At 40.1% G+C, this 14735-nt stretch overlaps 1 protein-coding gene across 1 annotated transcript in view; it reads left to right on the top strand.

Moving 5' to 3' along the window:
* The window catches only part of LOC145393486 (uncharacterized), a 281432-nt gene that overhangs the window by 39540 nt on the left and 227157 nt on the right, over positions 1-14735 (top strand). The window contains exons 4-7 of the mRNA XM_080267606.1: positions 7320-7458; positions 10698-10718; positions 12844-12921; positions 14432-14562. Of these exons, the coding sequence (XP_080123732.1) occupies positions 7320-7458; positions 10698-10718; positions 12844-12921; positions 14432-14562 (369 nt within the window). The remainder of the gene's footprint in view (positions 1-7319; positions 7459-10697; positions 10719-12843; positions 12922-14431; positions 14563-14735) is intronic.

Here is a 14735-nt window from a genome sequence, read left to right as displayed (position 1 = left end):
GACGGACATTCATTGAAACTGGTGTATTCTTGAAGCCAAGTTACATAGAATGGGGTACTGACACCTTGTAAATATGTTCTGACTGTAGCAAAGTTCGCCGTCCCATAGGTGTGATCAGCTTTGTCTCTCTGGTACATTTTTTTTTCCAAGATCATCTCATGTGATCGTATGGTCCTCAGTTTCTGGTTCGATACAACAATTTTCGCGAACTGCACATACTATTTTAGGTTTTAATATTTCATCTCCCAAGCCTCAAGATCTCAAATCCCTTACAGTGGACTTCGATTAGCCTCTGTAAAGTCATTAGTGTCTCTGTGGTCATTAGCCAAATCACACGGTACGCTACACTTCAGGCTTTATCAGTACTCCATGTCCCAAGCCTCTGGATCTCCCCGAATCCCCTACAGCGGACCCTCAATACAAAATTGTGAAGTCAGCAGCGGAGATAATGTTTCACAGGTCAATAAACTGGTTTCTAGACAGTCTGATTTTCCACTTCAGGTCATAGCAATACATTTTAGCGTCTGTAGCCTTACTAATATATCACGTGCCAAGCCTCATGATCTCACCGAATCCCCTACAGCGGACTTTGATTAGGGTGTGTAAAGTGTGTAGCGGAGTGGCGTGGCCGTGGTCATTACACAGGTGTCTGGAGGGACCCCTGAGATGCCATACCTCGCCTGCTCATCATACCACCCCGCATTCCACCAGACCCTCTCTCTTATCTCTACCTCGTTCTCTTTCCCCGCTCCATTTATGAGTTGGGCATTTGGCGAAGTTCCTTCCGTTTCTAATTTGCTTTTTCTGTTTTTTTCTTCATTGCGTATGTTTGTGCTTACTGTATGTTTGTGTGTGTGTGATATATATATATATATATATATATATATATATATATATATATATATATATATATATATATATACGGTATATAGTTATATTTTTATATAAAATATACAGTATATAAAGATATATATAATATTTATATAAAGATATATATACGGTATGTGGAGAGAGAGAGAGAGAGAGAGAGAGAGAGAGAGAGAGAGAGAGAGAGAGAGAGAGAGAGACTGCTTCTAATCTTTTGCTTCATTAATTGTTCAGTCTTTTTTCGCTGCGGTTCTTACGTCTTTAGTTTTTGGATGGAGAAATAAACAGGGCTCCTTCCGTTTCTAATTTGATCTTCAGTGTGTTCCGTCTGTTTTATGGGGTGATATTTTTTTTCTTAGCGTCATTGTTCTCGTTCTCTTACTGAGCACCACAGTTTCTGTCTTTATTTCTTTCTTCACTGTTCTATTTTTTTAATGTTCTCCTTCCGCTTCCGAGTCTCTCCTCTTTTTACATTTCCTCCAACTCGTCCTTCCCCTTCTCCTGTCCATCTTTTCTACCATTACCTTTTCTGGCTCTTCCTCTTCTTCCCAACCACTTCATCATCAACCTTACCATGTCATACTTACCTCTCCCACTTCCTGCTTCTCTTCCTATTTCATCTATCCCACTTCCTCCTCCTCGCCCTTCTTCTTCCTCCCTTACTTCACCGTAGTTCACTCCATATATCTCACTTTCTCTTCTTCTACTTTATCATCTTGCCCCACCTCTCCGACTTCCTCTTTTATCTTCTTTCTCTTTCTCTCCTTATTTACCCTTCTCCCTCCTCCTCCTCCTCCTCTTCTGCTCATCTTACCTCTCTTACTACCTCCTCATCTTACCCCACCTCTCGCACCTAGTCATCTCACTCACTCCCCACAGCTCACTTCGCCTCTCCAAATTCCTCCTCTTCCTCCTTTTATTACCTCTTCTACTTTCTCCACCTCCTTCTCTTCCTCTTCTTTCCTTTTCAACTTCTCCTCCTCCTCCTCCTCTTCTTCTTCTTCTTCTTCTTCTTATCTCACCTCTCCCAGTTCCTCCTCTACTTTCTCCTCTTTTTCCCTTTACCTCACCTTCCCCACAGAACCATCTCACCTCTACGTCAACCTCAGCCCTACAATCCCCAGTACGTAACCCACAAATACCCACACGATCGAATCACCAACTCAAATAGCCATCCAAGGTCGTTTGGGTCGATGCCCCGTTTTAAGGGATCCACGGGCAGTGTACACAAGATAAATCCATACATATACAAGCGGGGATTTGGGAGGGGTTAAGTGGGATTCAGTGGCAATGGGTAGCTGTTTTGTGCGGACCATTAGCGTCGACGGTGGGACTATTTCGGGGAGTGGCTGACTATTAGGTGATGACGATATTAACCCCCTCATGACTGGAACAACTCTAGCATTTTATTCCAGCTAACGTAAAATTTTATTCAGCTGAAAGCGAGTCACAGAAGCCTGGCGGTAATACAAACTAAATCCATACACATACTATACAAGCCGGGATTTGGGGAGATAGTTAAGGGCATGTAATGGTGATAGATACTTGTATTTCAGCCTTGAAAGTCAGACTATTTCAGGAAGTAGTTGACTATTATGTACTGACGATATCAACCACTTCATTCCGATGGCGCATTTCTACTAATGGTATGAACAGATTTTATAGGTAGTTAATTAGAGATTCTGTGCTCTCTAGGTGATGTTTTGACTGATTTAAAGTTCAAGATTATTTTTTTCCGAGTGCTGACAATAAAAGCGAATCAGAGTACAGTATGCTATGACTGGTTAATTAGGTTTTCAAGGTTCTTTCAGTGATATCTAAGGACTATTTCTTTAAGTGATGTTTGATGATTTGAGGACCAGCTCTGGAGGTGCCTTCTATCTGGCTGGGAATTCTGTGGAGTGGGTGACTTTTGGGTTGGCGATAATAGGGGAATTTAGGCTTTTTATTATCGCTGACTGGTACTAGGATCGAAGGCCTTGTAGTGAGATTTATATGGACTCCTTGTGAGGGTCATATTAGTTATTTAAAACACTTTTGGAACCTGTTTACTACTGGGTGATGATAACAATGGGATCAGAACTTGTTTAATGCTGAATGATAAGAAGATCAAGCCTCTTTTAGTAAGATTTAAGGACCATTTTTAAGGATCTTTTCAGACTGGTAAAAAAATCCTGAAATTCTCTTCAGTACGATGACATCCGTATATTATTCTTGTTACCTCTAGACGACTTTGACAAGCTTTAGGGAGAATTTCCGATTTGGGGGGGTTTAGAAATAGCCTTCACTAAGAGGGGGATCTCCTGAGCTGAATAAAATCGTCCTGGGATTGCAATAACTATACTCTGTTGACTTTAAGTAGGCCTAAAATCACCATCTTTCCATCTTGAATGCCGAACTGTAACAAGAGATTAATACTAGAATATGATGATGATAGAGAGATGTGCTATGGAAAGGACAGAGAGCCGCAGTATTATCTTTTTCTGCCTCTGTGCATCGTGAAACATACCACAAATGGACGAAAATCTGGGCCAAGTTAAGGTGAACAAACTACACCGATTTCGCTCCGATGCTACGTTTGCCATCTGCACACAGTTATATTCGGCCTGGAAGGGTTAAACGCATCCTTCCTTAAAATGAGCTCTGGGACTAATTTTTCCTACCGTGAATAAAATCGTCCGGAGACACCATGAATAAAGGAAACTAATACATCACTGGATTCAAGTGGTTATTCACACACACACACACACACACACACACACACACACACACACACACACACACACACACACACACACACACACACACGCCATCGCAGTGAAGATGGTGAGTGGCTGAATGCTGGGTGTCTGTATGTATTAGGAGGGATTAGATCTTGTTTATAACTGACTGGTAAGAGGATCCAAACTCTTTAACTGAGATTCAAGGCCTATTTCAGGTGATCTCTTTTAATTGGTCTTGAATTCCGTGGGCCTGTTGACCACATTAAAGGGATCAGAACTTGTTTATAGTTGGTTGATATGGGATTCGAAGGTCTTTACTCCTTCAATACGATTTTTTTTAGTTTATTCAATAAGGGAGGAATGACGTTTAGTAGCGAAGGGGTTAAGAAAAACTATGGGCCTTAAACTCGTCGGTTAAGGAAGCTCCCTATCACCTCTTCCTAAGCGATTTATTTTATTAGCCTACTCCTTTCTGTCTTCATCTGTGTTATATAAATCCTTTTAATATCGTCAAACTCTGCATAAACAACGTTCAAAAGTATATTAACCAGCAATATCCAAAAATAGATCGCTAAGGAAGAGGTGATGGGAAGCTTTCAAGAGCAACCAGAATACAGGCCTACTGTATATCTCACTCCTGCAATTGTGACTCTATCTCTCTCTCTCTCTCTCTCTCTCTCTCTAAGCTGGATCTCACTCTCCTATTTTCTAAGTCTCTCCTAAGCTGAATGAAATCGTCTGAGAATGGTAATAATACCGAAATAGAGACTGATAATGGAAATCGGATAGTTGCAGATATTTGAGAGAGAGAGAGAGAGAGAGAGAGAGAGAGAGAGAGAGAGAAACTAGTCTATATTTTTAGTTAGTGAGTCAGTGTAAGAAAAAGAGAGAGCAGTCTTAGTGCCCTCGTGGTTACTCTCTCTCTCTCTCTCTCTCTCTCTCTTCTTGGCCTATTGTCTATGTTTCATTTTGCCTGTTCCTTCTCAATTCCTGTCTGTGTGGCGTTCTCTTATTTTTCCCACTTCTCTGTATGTCTGTCAATCTGTTATTTTCCATTCTCTCTCTCTCTCTCTTAACATTCTAACAGTCGATCTATCAAGGGTCATGTATCTATCCGCTTCCGTTTTGCCGTAGCTCTGTCACTTCTGTCTGCCTAAGATCTGTCAACCATCCACAAGATTTGTCAAGTGTCATAGCATCTGTCATTGTGTGTGTGTGTGTGTGTGTGTGTAATCTGGTCTGCTTTGGGGGGGATATGTCATTTGTTAGTTTCTCAGCTTTGTATTGTGTCAGGTGAAGGGTGAATTATCATAAATGAATGTTGATGATGTTGCTAATAATGAATAGGAGCTCTGAGGATGTAGTTCTGGGGAGGTTTGTGAGCGCTGTGTTTTGAAAGTAAATGTAGGTTTGTGTAAAATGATGGTCGGTGAGAGATGGTAACTCTCAGCGTAATATGACGGTGAATTATGGGAGTTCTGATTTGGTGAAGAAGTTGAAGATGCTCGGTGAAAAAATAATAATGATAATGACAATAATAATAATAATAATAATAATAATGAAAAAAATAATAATAATAATAATAATAACAAAAAGAGGCAAATGTACAAAAGAAACTGGAAATAGTGTGTTAATGGGAAGGAAGGTGGCTGGTGCTATGAAGACCTTGATATTAAACAGAGGAATATGTGTGAAAGCTGCATAAGGACTGTATTATGTGTTATTACTCACATTAACATATGAGTGTGAAACTTTATTATGGCATGAAAACGAAAAATCAAGAGTAAGGGCAGAGGAAATGGGATTTGTGAGGAGTGCATGTAGAGTGCATAGTATGAAGAGGATAAAAAAAAAAATGTGACTGCCCAAAGACGTGGAGTAAGGACGTCTGTTGATAATACGGTGGAAGTGTATGCTTAGGTGGTATAAACATACGCTATGGAGAGGACAGATGTTACACCGTGCTGAAAAGTGGTACATGTGAGTGAGCGTGAAGGTGGGAAGAGAGAGTGGCAGATCAAGAGGATGGTGTATGGATATAATAAACGAGTAAGAAAATAAGTTGATGAGAAACTGACTCAGAATCGAATTGGTTGGAGGATTTAGGAACGAAGAAGCATATGAGAAGGACTTGGCACCCTCTATTTAACCTGACACTTGATTGATTAACTCTCTGAATAGGTGTACTTGAATCGCATCCAAAAAAGAAAAAAAAAGGTGTCGATGGTTGGGTCTATGTAGCGGGACAATATTCCGGGGACATACAAGGTGTGTGAACGAGTGTCTGGTCCAATTCACGGAGCGTTGTGTTCTGTGTCTCTCCTTCGTGCTTTCTCTGTACTTATCCGGATCCTGCCTCAAATCATGCTTAGATAGAAAAAATATGATGATGATGATGATGATGATCTCTTCTATGTGTTCGTCTGATGTGCACGTGGCGTCCATCTCTCTCTCTCTCCCTCACTCTGTGTGTGTGTGTGGGGGGGGGTCATGTCTCAGTCTGTCTTAATTTCTCTCTCTCTCTCTCTCTCTCTCTCTCTCTCTCTCTCTCTCCTACCTGCGTCCACTTCATTCCTTCGCTTCTCACATAATTTGTCTCTTTCTCACTGCCTATTTGTATGCCTGTCACTCTCTCTCTCTCTCTCTCTCTCTCTCTCTCTCTCTCTCTCTCTCCACAAACTAAAAAGTATTTCTCGAGAATAAGACAAATCTTATAGCAATATTACTTAGCACTGGAAGCAGCTTCCCACTCTTTCTGTATCTTTTATCTGATAGGTACAGTGTATAATTTATATCTCCCTATACTCTTTACAAGGATAAGATCAGAAAAGCGTCATGTGTATCATAAAAAGAAAGGTAGAATTTTATCACAGTTGATTTATTACCACACTCTTTATATCTTTCTGAGTGAGCCCAAGGACTTACTTCACCTTTTAATTTACTAGGTCACAATATTCATGATTCATATACCAAATGACCCCGTCTTAAAATCCTAATCTCTCACCACCAACCTCCAGTCTGACAAGTTATTCTTCACTATATTCTAAGTATTTCATCATCAGGCTTCTCCCCTGTTCAAGTATTCCGTGCCACACCCTACTCACACTCCAATACATCGTCTCTCACTTACCTCTCCTACAACTCTCCGACATACCTACCCTCTTACCCCACTCATTCCTGAGTCACCCTCAGTACGTTTTATTCCTTCTCATCCACTCAGCTTAAACCCTACCTTCCTGCTTTCTCTCACCCAATCAAGATTAACTCCCACGCAAACCCTCACATCTATTCACCCCCATTCCCCAAACCTTCCCTCCCACACAATTCAATGCCCATTTAATACTTCCCTCTAAAACCGCCCACTTTATCTTCCCTTCCCATCCACCCATCCTGTCTAATTTCCAGTCTCCAACCCTGCCTTCCAAGATTCAGACATACAGAAAATTGTGATGACTGGGTTAGATGAACATGCTGTGTAGTAAAGTAACACAAATATATAAATTCCCGATACAGTTATTAAATCTAGCTTCTGTTTTCATTCCAGCACGAAAAAATAAGGAAATAAACAAATAATCACAAGTAAATATATAACCATACAAACCTCCACTACTTCAGCAGCCTCTGTTATCGTCTCACACCTCCACCTCTTCGGCATCTTCTGTTGTAACACCAAACACTAAATACATGAAAATAAAAACAAACCCACACTCACTTTCACCCCTTCGGCAGGAGAACATAGCAACCCCGAAGGCGGAAGAGAGCTACGCCTGGAGGGACACCAACGTGGACAAGGTGACGGCCCGCTCCCCTACCTCCGGCCTCCCCAGGGTGCAGAACCCCACAGTCACCCTCCTGCAGAAGAAGCGAGGTTAGTGCCACAGGGGAAAGGAGGAGGGAGGGTTCAAGTAGGAGGGAAGGTTATATGGGGGTGTGGGGTTGAGTTGGTACTGTTTTTGTCACTTGAGGTAGGTTATGGATGGAGGATTTTATTTTTTCTACTTGTTACTCTATTGTTATTTTTGTGCACTTATTATTATTACTCCTTATTTTTATTCTCATTATCATTATTCCTGGTATTTCTATTGTTACTTTCTGTGAATGCTAGAAAAAATTATGTCTATTATAAGTTTTGCGTGGTAGGTTTAAGTGCCAGTCTGACTGGAGTTTAGGTCTATTTATTTATTATTATTCTGAGTTTGTATCGTAAAGGTGAAGCAGGAAGAGAATATTGCATTATTATTTTATTTTACTTCTAATGGCTTTCGACCCAAGTTACTACAATCAACAGGTCAACATAGTACCTTGACTACAGTGTTTTAATATGAAACTCTATATTAGTTGCATTAATACTTTTAGTCCAACAAATAATGGCAATGCGACATTCCTTCTTTATAAACCAATTCCCTCATCACTCCAAATATAACACTATCAACGTTAACCAGGACATGATCTGAATCTCAGCTGAACTTTGAGTCTCACAACTTGTGGGTACTTATGCTTTAAGGGTCACAATATCCCTCTCGAAAAAAGCGTCTTTATTGATTCTCCTAAATAAATGAATGACCCGGCAGACTTTGGTTCAATTTGCCACAAGTATAAGGCAAAGTATAAGTGATCTGAGACTCATATTCATTGTCACAAATGAGAGATAGAAGCTTATTTTAGGCAGGCTTTGGTTCCATCTGCCACAAATAAGAGACAAAGAGTTGTACACATGATGTGACAGACTCTGATTCAACCAGTCACAGATGAGATAAGAGCGTTTTGCAGGTAGACTTTGGTTCCATCTCCCACAAACAGACAGATATTTGTGACCCCGTGGCAGATTTTAGCTCAACCTGCCACAGACAGGATTCTTGAACTATACTCACTGCATCATACTAGTGATCCAAAACTGATCCCTTATTGTTCAAATATCTCTTTATATCAAGGCCTAGAAGACTTATGAAATTATACTGACGGCGATGATCAGTACAACAACACATCTCGCACTGTTGAACCATGCACTAATGACATGTTACAGCTACGACACTTGCAGTTATTAATTCAGCTCAGAAGTCAAAGTATGTCAGTCATTCATTCGGTACTACAGCAATACCCCTAATCAATATTTCAATTAAGCTAAATCTCATTCCACTCGGACCAGCCTTAATCGTCCCTAACCAGCCCCACTCACTCCTCCGATAATACTCCATTTCAACTTATTCCTTCAGTTGACTGTTGGGCAAGAGGGGAAATTGGAAAGAAATGAGTGGGGAAGATGTGGGGAAGACAGCTGAAGGGTGAAGTGTTGGGAAAAGAAGTTTGGGGAAAGGAGGAGTGAAAGGAAGGAGGGGAAGAAAACTGAAAGAAAGGACTATATTTCTACACTGGCAATTTCCACTTCTTTCTGCACCGGTAGTGTGATGGATAGCACAGTAAAGTACCGTAGTTACGATAGCAAAATTTACTTACACTATTACTATTAGCTAGAGCCTCAAGTATTACATTTATTCTCAGTTCCATCTTGATAAATAACTCTTGTGTATGACCTTATTTCGTTACATTTACAGTAGATATTCGGCTACTTGTTTTACCTTAGTATTCCTCTGTTAGTCTTTATTTCCAGTTACTTATCACACTATTATTAACGATCCTATCCCAGGTAAGCCAGTTTGGTAGCGCAGGGTAGCGGGTCGTATACTGGGTGACACAGAAGGATTCGTAGCACCTCTTCCTTAGCGATTTATTTAGCACATTACACCTTAACATTCTCTTATATGCTATTAATATCTTTGTATTATCGACAGTCTATATCAATAACATACAAGATACTGAGGTGTACTGTGCGAATAAAGCACTCAGGAAGATGAGTTACGTACTCTCCTAAACCACTTAGAATACAATCCAATGTGTTAGTGGTATGTCTGACCCCAGTACTGTACATAACTCTGTCTGTGGCCTGCATTCTAGATGGCATATGCAGACTTCGTAGCACCTCTTCTTCGTCGATTTATTTTGAATATTGCACCTTCATATATATATATATATATATATATATATATATATATATATATATATATATATATATATATATATATATATATATATATGAGATTGTCAAGGACTAATATTCACAATAAATCGCTAAAAAAAAGGGAGTTACCAAATCTCCAGTGCCACCCTGAATACGGGGTATTGTCTCATAGAACTAGCAGCTTCACATTAGCATGATGAAATTGGGGCATTGTAGCAAAATCATGCCTTCTCAAAAATATGCCTATATATATATATTAAAAAATATAAAGTCCTTTAGCCCCAAAAGTATCTAGCATTAACAGTATTGTTAGAGTATATTGTTTCTGCTTCTGATATCTGACAATGAAGTAACTTTAAGGTATTGGAATGAAGAGTAATGAATTATAATTTGACGGTGAATGGCTACCTCCTTGACCTGTGCATCATGTTTACAGTAATGAGCCCAGTTTGATTATGTTAATAGAATAACGATTTTGAGTGGTTGAGAGAGACAAATTGTTACTATACTGTGCATGTAATCCACTGAGAATTCACAAGTGCAGTGTTCTCCAAGTCTGTAATTATATTCAGTCTTAAGATAAATGAGATAACTAGAACTGCCTGGTAGTTAACCCCTTCAGTAAAGTGATGTTTATATTTCATTCTTGTTCTGCCAAATAATTTCATTTACTTCTGAAGAGGCCTTTCATACTGAAGAGTTCAGAACCGGTCACAGTTAGTACCTTTAGTATGTTGGTGCCTTTTCTATTTTACTCCTGTTACCAACAGTCGGGTGCATAACCCGCCACAGGCTCAAATACCTATGTTACGGAGATAGCACCGCGACTAAGCGCCTCATGGCGTCTGCCCCTTCCTCAAAAGAAACCTTTCGTACTGAACGGGTTAGTCTTCTCCTTGCGTATCTCAACCTGCTCAAAATCGTGCCCCCCTACCACCAGTATCAAACTATGTGTCCTGTAACTTGTCTTCGGCGCAGCACTTGAGGTACCATGACGCCTGCCGCACCGACCCGTCTTGCTTTACAGATGCTCCACCTTTACTGTATCAGAGTAGGCTTTAAACCATGCCTTGATTTTTTTTCCTCCTCAGATGATCAGCATTCGACCACAGGTAAATAATGCCACAGAGAGGTTGCCCCCACAGTCCAGCCACAAAACACTAAGCTCCTTCTAGGGTACCTGTGCAGAGCCTCTGAATACCTGGCTTGAAGGGAAACGTTACACTTTGAAGGGTTCAGTTTTAATATTACTAAAAGAGAATGCACTTGAAGAACACTGAATAAGTCTAGTTGTGATAACTTTGAGGAAATTTACGTGCTAACAGAAATGAACGATACACTTGAGAGACATTTTAAACAAGGTAACAAAGGTACTATGCCGTCACATCACTGCATAATACTGTACTTGGATTTGCTATAATTTTATCATTCTGCTTCAGTCATATCATTGTTATCATTTCTAATAATACACTTCCCAGTTACATACAATTCCATGATTAAACTGAACCAGTCTAAGAAAACACGTTTTGCTTCAAGACTCCACTGTCAGAGACTCTCACTCACCACAGGCCACACACAGACAAGGTTCTCTGTCATCGATACTGCCACAGAGGAATATATTTAAGTCTATTGCTTGATTTATAAATGGTTGTGTGTGTGTGGCTTGAAGCTTAAAAATCCTGTACATAAGGGTTGCTGCCTCTGGAGTACAGTGCTTGAGATTATCTAAAAACCTAAAAGTCCACCTTGAATGTGGACTTAATACAGCAGGGGGATCAGTAAAATAATATCCAAACTATCACCATTAACACTGGATAATAATGCATATGAAGGCAATCTGTCTTTCACTGATTTGTTGTGACCTGTATTAGAAAGCATGCAGATTTTCAGGGAAACTATTATTACCAAGTCATCCTCTCTACTAACAAGGTCATGATCAAAACTAAACATGAGAAATAAGAGATGCATTGTCTGGAGTCTATGTCTGTATATACTGCATGATTTTCTAAATATCTGGAACTTAAGAAATACGTCCTGTGAATCTGATTATGAAAATTCTCAAAGCATGTCAGTAATATCCAAAGCGTAATTTAAGTACTGTACATAATCACAAAACCCTCAAGCTCAGACAAGGTAGCAGCAATCTGTACACAAATCATCCTCGACTGCACTGTACTGTACACTTATCTACTCCTTTGTACATATGATTTATTGATGTCATGATGGTTATTATGTTTGGGGATACTGCACGAAATGGGCGTAGCATTATGTTCTATCTTTTCTGTACATTTATGATTTCGAGGATTGGAGTAGTAGCGAGTTGATGCCGTGACGTGAACATGTCTTGCACTTGTTACCATTGGTCATCTGAGAATCATTCATGGTTTTCATAATGAATTTTTTGCCATCTTTTTTCCATGGCTGCCAAAAAAAATTAGTTCATTTTTTTTACATAGCGTATCCTGTAGCTCCATCAGATGTACTACTGTATTGGTATGTTCATTTGGTTATGAAAAAATGTTTTATATTATTTTTTATCACAACATGATAGAAATATGCTAAGCTTATCACTGATCAATATTTATGACTGGACAAATGAATCAACTACTTCTAGAATTGGCGTAGTCTGCATTTAGAACTGGTTAAGTAATGAAATCGTCATCATTACTCATTAATTTTACCTTTAAGTTAATAATCATAACTTGTAACTGAAACCATCCAAGGCCTTCACTTCCTCTCGGCTCGGGTTGACTTATTGGTAACTTGATTCCATATACTGACTAACAATTTCTGAGCAGTCCACTGTGGGCTGATATTGTATATATTTGCTTCCTACTCTTGAAAGCACTACAGGAGCACTATCTGTAAGTAACCACTTACCCACGAAATAAGCTGTCACAAATGAGAGCAATAATAAGTTAAATCAAGGTTGTATTAAAAAAAAAAAGTGGCCCCTCAGGTCATAATGTACACAAACAAAATGCAATTAAAATCACTGATATATACATATAGAATGCAGTATGTAATGTACAGTATATATGCAATAATTTGCTTGTAATGAGTCACAACTAAAAACAAAAAATATGTATAGTCAAAAGTTTCAGTAATACATAAACTTCAAAAATATTAAACAAACTAACTTGAGCATTGAACGACACTGTCAAACTCCAGTCATAAGAATAGTTACCCGTCTGCCTGACCCTAACCCTCATGACCTGATCTAACCTGTGCTTGCAGAGGGGCAGATCCCGGGGAAGCGACCCGAGTACCTGAAGCCGGATGACCTGGGCCCCAAGTACAAGCCGGATGACAAGTGTGAGTAACCGAGTGGGAGGAGCAGCTAGTGAACCGCTCAGTCAAATAACCAGACTACTCGAGTGACTAATAACTGGGTGCATCAAGTAGCATAAGTCAATTTGCTTAGTCGGGTGGAATGAGCAAATATACTTTATTCACTTTAACCAGACCTCAAATTATCATCTTTCCATCTTTAATACAGAGGTACAAAAACAGATTAATACTAGAATATGGTGCTAGTCACAAAGAAGTGCTATGGAAAGGCTAAAGAGCCGTAGAATTTTTTCTGCCACTGAGCTGCGTGAAATATGCCACAGATGGACAAAAAATCTGTGCCAAGGTAAGGTGAACGAACTACAGTAACCGGTACGATCAAATAACTCAACAGAATGGGTGATCACTAACCGGTGTGAACAATGAGTCATAGTCGGTTTGTTTATCCCTGAAGGAAGGGGCCACAACAAATTGCATGATGTTCGGTGATCTTACTTGTGACAGTAATGAGCCTCCTTGGTTACAAGTCAAATCGACCCTCCAGTGTGATTCCAATTGGCCATCAACCGACCAGAAAAGTGTTAAGAACCTCCGTCAGGCTAAATGGAAGGTGCTACAGTAACCAGGTCAATCAAATAAATAGAATGAATGAGTAACTATACTCCACTTCACCAAGTCTGTCACCATCACTGATGTCCTCAACGCCTGTAACGTTGATATAAATCCTTTGCACTAGGCAAACCTCTACTTATTACCATGAGAACCAATATAAAAGGCAGTACAAAAAGGCATATCCAGTACTGAGGACCTTTATCAATGCTACAGGTGTTGAGGACATCACTGATGGTGCCAGACTCGGTGAAATGGAGTATAGTAACTGGGTGGATGGCGTAACTAACAACTCCCATAGAATATTTCATCCACCTTTATAACCATCGAAGCCATTTTTTTTACCAGATTTATTGCTCATACAGCTATGTAGGATGCTGGGAAGTTCTCAAGTTGGCTGTTATTTCTATATTGCAGCTAAGTCATATTATTTCTGCCCTCTGACCTGTTCCTTTCTTAGAAGTCCCCAGTATATAATACAATACACTCATCACTTTATTCCTTATTTACCACAATCATTTTCAGTTACAAACACCATCACCATCTCCACCACCATTCTTCATCAAAGTCACCACTGCTCACCACCGTTCATCACCTTCCCTAATCCTCAGTCACTACTGTCTGAATCTTTGTCTTTCTAGAGCCCTCCATTCCCTCAACAGGTTACTCCATACCATTTTATGTGGCTCTTCTTCCTTTATTCTCACTACATCTCCACCACTTCTCTCTCCCCTTTCTACCCAAGCAAGCTCAAACAACTAACATTTCCCCTTTGCACTACAACACCTAGCCACCAACTCCAACCACTCTCGAGCAGTATAATTTCTCCCTTTTCAGCACCATTCCAAACCATTTTCTCCACCACTTCTCTCACCCCTGTCTCCCCCACCACTGCCAGACAATTCACACTCGCCCCTCTCCTCAGTGTACATCATCAAGAGGGAATATGAGTCGGAGGATGAAAGCGGAGGACGGAGATTTGCTGTGCTGGGACCCAAGAAGGTGACTGGCGTCGGCCCCACCACCAGCGACGGCATCCCGGTTACCCTTAAGTCGGTACGTCACACCTCACCAATTTAACCTCATCTTGGTCGGTATTTTCGTGAAGTTAGGAGGTTTTCTAGCACCAGTTCCCTGGCAATTTATCTTGTACAGCACACCTTAATGTTCTCCTGTACGCTACTTATGCCGTGGTAATAAAGACATAATTTCCACCAAGACCATAAATG

The sequence above is a fragment of the Coenobita brevimanus genome, chromosome 24 (genome assembly GCF_032717465.1).
Source record: "Coenobita brevimanus isolate Jiangsu-jjx chromosome 24, ASM3271746v2, whole genome shotgun sequence".
In the NCBI taxonomy this organism is placed as follows: Eukaryota; Metazoa; Arthropoda; class Malacostraca; order Decapoda; family Coenobitidae; genus Coenobita; species Coenobita brevimanus.
This window is presented reverse-complemented; position numbering and strand designations above follow the sequence as displayed.